Below are 12146 nucleotides of genomic sequence, written 5' to 3'. Positions count from 1 at the left end.
TTTTTTTTTGTCAAATTTTGGCTATTGTATATTTGAGCTAATTGTATATCAATGTTTATATCTGAGAGTTTTGTTTATTTTTGTAAACTTGTAAAAATGTTAAATTTCTAATAAAAATATCTATAAAAAAAATAAAAAAAAAAAGAATGAAAGGAGTGAAAATAACTTCCACTGTGTGGTATGGACCTTGGATTTTTGGAATTTTATTTCACCTCTCTATATTCTTATCCTGCCAATAAAAGATGTATCTTGTTTCTGTCTTAATTGTGATAAGCATGTGCATATTTGGGGTTTGGCAAGGTACCATTTAAGTTGCAAAAATTAAATTTATTTTTCCATTGCTCTTGTTAAATGAATTTGTATCAAATAGCATTATTTTCTCAGTTGTTGCTGAAACCTGGTGTGAAATGCTCTGTCCTGAGTAGCAAATAAATCCTTTTGCTGATCTCATTGGGATTTTATACATTTATATATTTTGCAATGATGTTCGGAACAGTGGAACACAATTATTAGTGCATTTTCATGACTAAGGATGTTACTAAACTAGAAATGGGGTGCAAAAACATTTACAAGAATGTCACAGAAATTATAGGGTTTGAGTTATAAGCAGAGGTTAGGGAGGTTGGGAATTTATTCACTGAAGCGTGGGAGGCTGAGGGGTGACCTTATCGAGGTCATAGGGCATAGCTGAGGTAAATGGCCAAGGTCTTTTCCCCAGGGTACAAGAGTCCAAACCTAGAGAGCGTAGGTTAAAGGTGAAAGGGGAAAGATTGAAAAGGGACCTGACAGGCAACTCTTTTCACACAGAAGCTGGCGTGTATAAGCAACAAGCTACTAAAGTGGTAGATGCAGATACAATTAGGCATTTAAAAGAAATTTTAACAGGCACGTGGATAGGAAAGATTTGGAGGGATATGGGACAAATGCAGGCAAATAGGACTAGTTCAGTTTAGGAAATCTGGTCAGGATGAACGAATTGGTCCGAAGGGCCAGTTTCTCCACTGAAAACGTCTCTGACTCTATAACCAGCACATTCACTAAATATCACCTGTTGTACATCTAGATAAAAACATATAAATCTATGAAAATCTGTGCTTTTAAAAGTACTTTACAAAAATGTTAATATCTTATACACTCATTTATGCTCCCCACGACACACACACACACACATTCTCTCCCTCCCTGTCTCTCACCACAATTACCCTTTTTGCACACTCTCTTTGTTCCCCACCCTTTGGGCAGGGGATTTCCAGCATTAGTGATGCAGGTGGAAACCCTCAGACCTCTCTACGAGAGGGTAAAAGATATTGAAAATCAACACGAATTCTAAGTAAATCTGCCATTACTCAATGTTGACTCACTGTAGCCCTCAGAATTCAATACCAAGTTTAATCATTTTAGAGCGTGAGGACTTTCTTCCATGCCCTTTAGCCACCCCCACACCCCAAGCCTTGTCATCACATGGCTGTTTTTATCACATTTTCATGCACTAATAGGCCCCATTAACATCTTTGCTTTTCTCTGGCTCACCATTATCCATTCCTTTGGAAAAAAGTGAGGACTGCAGATGCATCAACTCTCCTGCTCCTCGGATGCCGCCTGACCTGCTGTGCTTTTTCAGCAGCACACTTTTTGACTTGTTGTCCATTCCTTTCTCTGGGTTCCATCTCCACCTATTGTTTACTTCTTCCCTTCACCCCCACCTCTGAGTCTTAGCAGATATACCACCATTCCTAGCTACAACCGGTTGTGAAGGGTCACTGGACCTGAAATGCTGACTCTGTTTTTTCTCCACAGATACTCCAGATACTCTAAGTTGACTCAGCAATTTCTCTTGTAGTTTAGAATTCGTTCATCCTCAGCTCAAGAGAGACTTTGGCTCCTCTGCTCTCTCCTCCCATCACCAAAAAAACCCTCAGGGACACCAGGGTTCCATTGTTCTTACCTCCCCATCACCAGCTGAAGGCAAGAGAGACTCAGGCTCCACTGCTCCCCTCTCCCCATCACCTACCAAACTCCAAGAAGGATTCACATTCCACAGGTTCCTCCCTTCCCTTTCCTCTAGCCAAACCCCAGATTCACTCAATCTCTGCTGTTCCCTCCTCCCCATTACTAGCCAGATTTGCTCTCTCTCCTCCTCTATCACCCGCCAAACCCCAGGAGTATATGGACTCCACTGCTTCCTCTTACTTTCCTTTAGCTAAACCTCAAGATACCCAGGCTTCACTGGTCTTCCTCCCTCTGTTCCAGCTGAACTCCAAGAACACTCAGTCTCCTGCACCCTCCTCCCCATCAACAGTCGATCCTGAGAGAGACTTGGTCTCCAGTGATCCCTACTCCCTCTCCTCCAGCTGAACCCAAAGAGACTCAGGCTCCACTGATCCCTTCTCCCTCTCAAGTCAAATTGTTCAGACACTGAGTTCCTACGAAGATCTATTAGATTCGAAATGTCAAGAATTGGACAGAATACTCAAGAAGTACTCAGTACAATAGGAGGGAAGTTATGCAAATCGTTCATAATATCCTTGTTAGTTTACAGCTAAAATACTGCGTGCACTTCTGGTCACCACATAGAACATAGAAAAATACAGCACAGAACAGGCCCTTTGGCCCACGAAGTTGTGCCGAGGTTTAATCCTAATGTAAAAAATAATTACTTAACCTACGCACCTCTCAACTCACTGTTCTCCATGTGCCTGTCCAGAAGTTGCTTGAATGTCCCCAATGACACTGCTTCCACCACCACCACTGACAACGCATTCCATGCATTCATAACTCTGTGTAAACAACCTATCTCTGATGTCTCTTCAATACCTTTCCTCCTAATATATTCAAACTATGACCCCTCGTACCCGACAATTCTGCTCTGGGGAAAAGTCTCTGGCTATTGACTCTATCTATTCCTCTCATAATCTGGTATACCTCGATCAGGTCTCCTCTCTTCCTCCCTCTCTCCAGAGAGAAAAGTCCGAGCTTTCTCAACCTTCCTACATAAGGCAAGCCCTCCAGTCCAGGCAGCATCCTGGTAAACCTTCTTTGCACCCTCTCCAAAGCCTCTGTATCTTTTCTATAGTAGGGTGACCAGAACTGAACACAATACTCAAAGTGTGGTCTCACCAGGGACTTGTAGAGCTGTAGCTCTTAAACTCGATCCCCCTGTTAATGAAAGCAAAAAACACCATATGCTTTCTTAACAACCCTATCCACTTGCGTGGCAACTTTGAGGGATCTATGTACTTGCACACCCAGATCCCTCTGTTCCTCCACATAATCAAGAATCCTGTTTTTAATCCTATATTCAGCATTTGAGTTCGACCTTCCAAAATGCATCACTTCACATTTATCCAGGTTGAACTCCATCTGCCATTTCTCAGCCCAGCTCTGCTTCCTGTCTATGTCGCGCTGCAGCCTGCAATAGCCCTCAATACTATTGACGACACCTCCAACCTTTGTGTCATCTGTAAATTTACTAACTCACCCCCTCAACCTCCTTGTCCAAGTCATTTATAAAAACTATGAAGAGCAGTGGCCCAAGAACTGAGCCCTGCAGGACACCACTCAACACTGACCTCCAGGCAGAATACTTCCATCTACAACCATTCTCTGCCTTCTGTCAGCCAATCAATTCTGAATCCAGATAGCCAAATCTCCCTGTATCCCATCCTTTCTGACTCTATGAATGAGCCTACCACGTGAAACCTTATCAAATACCTTGCTGAAGTCCATATACACCATATCCACCACATCCACTGCTCGATCTCCATCGACCTGTCTTGTCACTTCCACGAAGAATTCAATATGATTTGTGAGGCATGATCTGCCCCTCACAAAGCCATGCTGACTGCCTTTAATCACGCTATTCTTTGCCAAATAGTCATAGATCCTATCCCTCAGAATTCTTTCCAAAACTTTGCTGACCACAGATGTAAGACTGGTCTGTAATTGCCAGGGATTTCCCTGTTACTCTTCTTAAAAAGAGGAACAACATTTGCCTGCTTCCAATCCTCCAGTATGACTCCCGTGGAGAGTTAGGAGGCAAAGATCTTCACCAGCGGCTCAGTAACCACCTTTCTCGCTTCCCGGAGCAGCGTAGGATAAATCTGGTCTGGCCCTAGGGACTTATCCATCTTAATGTTCTCCTAAATTTCTAGCACATCAACTTCATCAACCTTGATCTGGTCAAGCCTGTATCCCAGCTCCTCAAAGTTATCATTCACAACAAGATTCCTTTCCTTAGAGAAAACTGAAGCAAAATACTCACTTAGGGCTTCCCCTATCTGCTCAGACTCCACACACAAGTTCCCTACGCTAACCTTGATCGGTCCTACCTTCTCCCTGATCATTCTCTTATTCCTCACGTATGAGTAAAATGCCTTTGGGTTCTCCCTAATCCTATTTGCCAAGCCTTTCTAGTGCCCCCGCCAGGCTCTCCTCAGTCCATTTCTGAGCTCCTTTCTAGCAAGCCTGTAATCCTCTAAAGCTGCGCTAGATCCTTGCTTCCTCCACATCTTCTTCCTTTTGTCGAGAAGCTCCTCTGTTCTCATCATCCAAGGTTCCTTAATCTTACCCCTTCTTACCTGTCTCAGAGGAATAAATGCGTGCATCACTCGCAACAACTGCTCCTTAAACAGTCTCCACATGTCTGCTCCGCCCTTTCTGTGGAACAATTGCTCCCAGTCTGTACTTCCCAACTCCTGTCTGATAGCATCATAATTTCCTTTTCCCCAATTAAATACCTTCCCTCGGTAACTGTTCCTTTCCCTCTCTAAGGCTATGTTAAATGTTAGGCAGTTGTAATCACTATCACCAAAGTGTTCTCCCACCGCGAGATCTGACACCTGTCCTGGCTCATTGCCAAGTACCAAATCCAAAATGGCCTCTCCCCTCATCAGTCTGTCTACTTTCAGAGAATTGAGTATCTTAGAGAAGATTTACCAGAATGGTTTCAGGAATGAGAGATTTCACTCCTAAACTGGGTGAAGAAACTGGAAAATTATCTTTCTTGGGAGAAAAGAGATTGAATTAAGACTTCATAGGATTGTTCAAGACAGACTCAATAAAGTAGGCAAGGAGAGGCTGTTCCCATTAGATCAAGAAGATACAGGTTTAAGTTTCTGGATAAGAGAAGCAGGCTTATGTGAGAAACAGCATTTTTAAAAATGCAGCAAGTGGGAAATGACTTGGAAACTGCTATGAAGGTAGTGGAACTGGAAACAATTAATAATTTGTAAAAGAAATTTGAGGGAAATGAACTTGTGAATTGAGGATGGAATATAGAATGCAGATCCATCCAGTTAGTTCCAGAGACTCAGCAGGAATTCAATGAGCTAAATAGCTTTTCTCTGTGCCATAATGACTCAACTGCCAGAAGCAGAGCTCAATAACACTCAAGATGTACTCAGTATCACCCAAGATAAAGCAGTCCACTTGACTGAATTCCTAGCCACTATAAACATTCACTCTCTCTGCTACCAGTGCAGGTGCAGTAGCTTACACTGTGAATACAGTGTACTGTCATAATTAATGAAAGTCTTTCCCTGGTTCCTTCTGAAGCTGTGTTCTTAATCATCCTAAAGGACAAAGACAGTAGATACACAGGAGCACTAGGACCTGTTAGCGCCCCTCTAAATCACGAATCATCACAACTTGTAGCAACATCCCTTCGCTATCAGCGAGTCAAGATTTGTAATTCCATCCCTAATAGAACTGTGGGAAACATAACCTACATATGGACAGCAGTGGGTCCATAAGTAGACTCGCCACTAACTACTCAATGAGATGAACAATAAATGCTAGCCTTCTTAGTGGTACTCATTTTCCAAGAATAAATTAAAAGAACAACACATTAGGTGACCTTCAAGTTTGAACTGTAACTTAATGAAAAACGATATATTGGATTTTCTGATCCAATGAATGGTTTTACAGGACACAGCACTTTCGGTCAGTTTCTGGAAGACTTCCATCAAACTTCTATAATTATTTTTTTTCCTCTCCAAGCAGCATAGGAGGTTGAGAGGCAACCTTATAGAATTTTGTAAGAAATGAGATTTACAGAGACAGCTAATAATGTCAGTTGTCTGTCCCCTAGAATGGGGGATTTCAAAGCGAGTAATCATTTTTAAGATGAGAGGACAGAGATTTTAAAAAGAAATGTGGAACAATTCCTTTTTTTTTTACACAGAGGGTGGTTTGTGTGTGGAATGAACCTCCAGAAGTAGTGGTGGATGTTGGTACAATTATAAAGTTTAAAAGATATTTAGATAAGGACATGAATAGGAAAGGTTTGGAGGGATATAGGCCAGAAGCAGGCAGGTGGGACTAGTTTAGTTTGGGATTATGGTCAACATGGACTGTTTAGACCAAAGGATCTGTTTCTGTACTATCTAACTCTATTGACTGAGCTTTAAAAACAAAAATCCAAGCACAGCTCAAGTTTACATGACTATGTCTCTTTGTTACTTACTGCACTGGCATACAGAATTACATGGGAATCATGTTACAATTCTCAATTTTCTCCTTTACCTATAGTCTATCCAATTTTACAGCACAATTTTAAATTGTGCAATTGATTTCAGCATTTATTTCATCATTAGTCCAAGCATCAAGCATCATGTTTCAATGGAAATCAGCTCAACAAGGTGTAAACACAATTGTAAAGCAGCAATTTTGGAGCCTGCGACATCAATCTTGCCAGATTTCAATAACAGCAGATTTATAACACTCAAGGATTAGTGACATTCGGGAATAAATATGTCCTACCATGTCAGAAAATAAAATTGACTGCTTACCTGTCTCCTCATAAAATCCTCAGAAATATTCTCCCCTTTCACAGCTGGTTGCATTAGCCCAGCGATTAAAAGCATTCTATTTAATCCCAGAGCAGCAAAGAACTGCAGTGTCTGATGATATGAGAGCAGTTCATTATACCTGGAAGAAAGATAAATAAGATGCAGAAAGGAATCTTACTAAGATTTGCTATGGTGAGGATATCAACGATAAGTTCATTTGTTCTTCAATTCTGGCAGTTAGCAATGACACAGAAGACAATGTCCCTCTGCAACTTTCATCAATGTTTTGTTATTTTTCTACTCAAGCTATCTTTGTTGTCTGACCACAGTATAAAATATCAAGATTGTTCACGCCTATCAGACATATTAGCTGGCTAACTCACTTTCACACATCTGCTTGACCACTAGATACTTATCCAATTTATCCAAAGATGTGCAGGTCTGGTGGATTGGCCATGCTAAATTGCCCGTAGTGTTAGATGCATTAGTCAGAGGGAAATGGGTCTGGGTGGTTTACTCTTCGGAGGGTCGGTGTGGACTTGTTGGGCCGAAGGGCCTATTTCCACACTGTAGGGAATCTAATCTAATTCAGTATTGGATGAGAAGAAATTTCCTCCAAACAGTGGGAAGACTGAATCCATTAATTTTGGACCTCACTCCATGCAGTTGTGAGTGATCTAACATATTTACATTCAATACTCTCCTGAAAATCTTCCACCATTAAGAAAATTCTCAGATACCTATCCAATATTCATTTGTGGGCGGCACGGTGGCACAGTGGTTAGCACTGCTGCCTCGCAGCACCAGAGACCCGGGTTCAATTCCCGCCTCAGGCGACTGACTGTGTGGAGTTTGCACATTCTCCCCGTGTCTGCGTGGGTTTCCTCCGGGAGCTCCGGTTTCCTCCCACAGTCACAAAGATGTGCAGGTTAGGTGAATTGGCCATGTTAAATTGTCCGTAATGTTAGGTAAGGGGTAAATGTAGGGGTATGGGTGGTTTGCGCTTCGGCGGGTCGGTGTGGACTTGTTGGGCCGAAGGGCCTGTTTCCACACTGTAAAGTAATCTAATCTAATCTAATCTAATCTAAAATCCTTACCCCATACAAAGTTAAAAATCACACAACATCAGGTTATAGCCCAACAGGTTGTCCTAACCACCTGATGAAGGAGCAGCGCTCAGAAAGCTAGTGCTTCCAAATAAGCTTGTTGGACTATAACCTGGTGTTGTGAGATTCTTAACTTTGTACACCCCAGCCCAACATTGGCTCTTCCAAATCATGATTACCCCATACACTTTGCAAACCAATGTCCAATCTCCAATTTCCCTTTTCTCTTTAAAACTCTTGGAGATGTGGTCATCTCACAAATCCATTCATAGCATTCCTGGAACTCTATAATAGAAACCTCCAATAGGGTCTCTCCTGCCATAGTACGTATATGGCTCAAAGTCACAAGTGACATCCTATGCGTTTATAACAGATGTAAACTTTCAGTGCTTCACCATCATGACCTGGCTGCCCCCTCTGACACGGTTAGCCATTCCATTCTCCTTCAACACCTCTCTGTTGTCCAGATGGGTGCACTCACACTGTTCCATTCTTATCTATTAAATTTGCACTGTATATTTTGGAGTTCCTCAAGGCTCAAACCAGCTATGACAGCATCACCCAAAATGTACAGTATTAGTTCTCACAATGACAATGACAACAACCAGCCCCACTTCATAACCTCCTTCAATTTTTCCACTGTTGCTAAATTCTCAGATACCTATCCAATATTCATTATTAGATGAGAAGAAATTTCCTCAAAATATTGGGAAGACTGAATCCATTAATTTTGGACCCTTGTCCAAACTCTGGTCCTTGCTACTGGCTCCATTACATTCCCTAATACTGCTGAGATTAGGCCAATCTGTGCACAACCTTTACCTCATATTTGAACTTCAGTCCCAACCTCCCTCCTGATCTCCAGCATCTGCAGACCTTATTTTCTCCGAGCTCAAAGGTGACAGAGTCTAACAACATGAACACAAAAGGTAAGATTTAAGTGTTTGTAACATCTTCATTCAAAGTGCGAAGTGATTGCATGAATTTTCTCAGATTCCTCCTGAAGTCTCAACATCAAACAGTCCAGTCTATAATCTATTTGATTCCCTCTGCAAGAAAAATCTGTGTTCAATGGACACATACATGGTCATGGGCTGCCAACAACACTGAATTAATACATGAAGACTTGTAGCTCCAGTGGGAGCCATGCCTCTAGCCAAGCTCTTCTAATACAACAACAACAACCAGCATCTACCTGGAAATTTGGAAAATTATCCAGGTATACGCTCTCCACAAATTGAACCTAGCTAATTATTGTCCCCTTGACCTACTCTCAGTTATCAGCAAAAGTTGTCAAGGTTGCTATTAACTGGCACTTACCCACCAATGATCTACTTGGATCTGGCAGAAATATTCAGTTCCCAATGTAATTTTTATACAAAGATGGACAAAAGAGCTAAACTCAGAGATCAGGTGAAGAGACTGCTCTTGATATCAATATCACATTTGACCAAATGTGACATCAAGGAACCATACTGAAATTAAGGGATGGGGGAATGGGATTTTTCACTGGTTTAGATTATTTCAGACATAAAAGAATATGGCTGCGATTATGGAGGCCAACTACCTCAGCCAAAGAACAACAGTGTAAAAATTCCTCTGGAGTTATGTACTGATGATTCAACTGCTCCATCAATGCCATAACTATAAACTCAAAACTAAGCTATCCAGCTGATGTTTGCATTCCTAATTCCTCAGATAATGTAGCAATCCATGAGTATATATCACAAAACTTGCACAAATTTCTGTTTTGGGGAAATAACCAGAAAGAGACATTCAATCAAAGCATCAAGTTAATATCAACTGCAACAAGTCAAAGTCCCCACACATGATGTTAAGTAGTATCACCAAAATCTTACCAATATTCAAGCAGTCACCAATGACCAAAATTTCAACTGGTCAAGCCAAATAAATGCTGAAACTAATGGAGACCTCATACTGGTTCTCTGGTCACTGTCCTACTTCTGGATTTCTCGAAGCCTCTCGCTTATCTTCAGTTCACAAATCAGTCATGCGAAGAAACGTTTTCTTCTGGATATTGCAGTTTCAATAACATTCAAACATCTACTTGACCTGCAGCACATTAAGTACTTTAAACATCCACTCACTGCAACTGGCAAGTAATGCCTTCAGTGTACACTCCAGGCACACTATAACCGTGTGGCAAGACTTCTTCAAGAGCACCTCCAAACCTCCAAGCCTCATTATCACCTCCAAATTTCCCTCTGAGTCACACAATTAAACCTGGACACCAACCTTATTCCTTTGTTGTCACTGTATCACTGAATATTTACCACCTACAGCTGTCAGAGAACTTCCATCATAGGGAGTGTAGTGTTCAAGGTGGCATCTCATCATTACATTCACAAGGACAACTTGGGATGGACAATAAATAGTGCCCTAGCAAATGATGTCCATATTACAACAGAGTTTTCTATAACTCTTTCAGGATATGTGGACATTCTGGCTGGGATAGCATTTAATGCCTATCCCTAAAACCTCTCAAGAACTTGGCAACGGGTTGCTTTCTTGAACTGTTGCAATCCATGTGCTGTTAAGGGAGTTTCAAGATTTGATGTAGCAACAATGAAGGATTGGTAATATAGTTGCAGGTCAGGATGGTGTAGAGCTTGAAGGAGAATTTTCAAGTGGTGGCATTGTTTTGTTGCATCTGCTTGTTCTTCTAAGTGGCAGAGGTCATGGGCTTGCAAGGTGTTGTTGAGATTAGGTTAGATTAGATTAGATTACTTACAGTGTGGAAACAGGCTCTTCGGCCCAACAAGTCCACACCGACCCTCCGAAGAGCAACCCACCCAGACCCATTCCCCTATATTTACCCCTTCACCTATCACTATGGGCAATTTAGCATGGCCAATTCACCAAACCTGCACATTTTTGGACTGTGGGAGGAAACCGGAGCACCCGGAGGAAACCCACGCAGACACGGGGAGAATGTGCAAACTCCACACAGACAGTTGCCTGAGGCGGGAATTGAACCCTGGCACTGTGAGGCAGCAGTGCTAACCAGTGCCACCGAGAGAGTTGATGAGCTGTTGCAACGCATCTTAGAGTTGGTACACATTGCTGCCACTGTGAATGGACTGTAATTGAGAGAACTGACATTTATATGGCAAGGTCAGTTTAGTTTCTAGCCAATGGCAATCTCAAGATGCTGTTGAGTGTTTGGGGGGGGACGTGGAATTCAATGACAATAATGACATTGAACATCAAGGGGTGATGGCCGGGTACTTGGTTGTGATCAATGCCTGGATTATCTGTATACCTAATACGATGATTAGAACACATCCTTAAACAAGCTTGAATAATCAGTTGAGATGTACATGAAATAGTTGATTATCATGAATAAACAGAATTTGAATGCAGAATGCAGGGTTAAAGGCAGGATTCTTGGCAGTCTGAAAGAACAGAGGGATCTTGGGGTCCACTCCATAGATCCCTCAAAGTTTCCACCAAAGTTGATACGGTTGTTAAGAAGGTATATGGTATGCTGGATTTCATTAGCAGGGGTATTGAGTTTAAGAGCAACGACGTTATGTTGCAGCTGTATAGATGCCTGGTTAGACCACACTTGGAATATTGTGTTCAGTTGTGGTTGCCTTAGGAAGGATGTGGAAGCTTGAGAGAGGGTGCAAAGGAGATTTACCAGAATGCTGCCTGGATGGAGGGCATATAAAGAAAGGTTGAGGGAGCAAGGGATTTTCTCACCAGGGCGAAGGAGGATGAAAGGTGACTTGATAGAGGTATACAAGATTATGAAAGGCATAGAGTGAATAGTCAGATACTTTTTTCTAGGGCAGAAATGGCAATCACGAGGGGACATAATTTTAAAGTGATTGGAGAAAGGTTTAGGGGAGATGTCAAAGGTTGGTTCATTACACAGACAGTGGTGGATGCTTGGAATTCAATGCCAGCAGTGGTAGTAGAGTCAGATACATTAGGGCTGAAAATGTGTTGCTGGAAAAGCGCAGCAGGTCAAGCAGCATCCAAGGAGCAGGAGAATCGACGTTTTGGGCATGAGCCCTTCTTCAGGAATGAGGAAAGTGTGCCCAGCAGGCTAAGATAAAAAGTAGGGAAGAGGGACTTGGGGGAGGGGTGTTGGAAATGCGATAGGTGGAAGGAGGTTAAGGTGAGGGTGATAGGCTGGAGTGGGGGTGGAGGCGGAGAGGTCAGGAAGAAGATTGCAGGTTAGGAAGGTGGTGCTGAGTTCGAGGGTTGGGACTGAGACAAGGTG

General features: G+C 42.2%; 1 protein-coding gene across 5 annotated transcripts in view; it reads right to left on the bottom strand.

The window, feature by feature from the left end:
* The window catches only part of si:dkey-122a22.2, a 218872-nt gene that overhangs the window by 84935 nt on the left and 121791 nt on the right, over positions 1 to 12146 (bottom strand). For all 5 annotated transcript variants that reach the window (XM_043688408.1, XM_043688410.1, XM_043688411.1 and 2 more), the window contains one exon: positions 6789 to 6927. In XM_043688408.1, the coding sequence (XP_043544343.1) occupies positions 6789 to 6927 (139 nt within the window). The remainder of the gene's footprint in view (positions 1 to 6788; positions 6928 to 12146) is intronic.

The sequence above is a fragment of the Chiloscyllium plagiosum genome, chromosome 4 (assembly GCF_004010195.1).
Source record: "Chiloscyllium plagiosum isolate BGI_BamShark_2017 chromosome 4, ASM401019v2, whole genome shotgun sequence".
Classification (NCBI taxonomy): Eukaryota; Metazoa; Chordata; class Chondrichthyes; order Orectolobiformes; family Hemiscylliidae; genus Chiloscyllium; species Chiloscyllium plagiosum.
The sequence above is the reverse complement of the archived record's forward strand: the minus strand, read 5'-3'. Positions and strand labels throughout refer to the sequence as shown.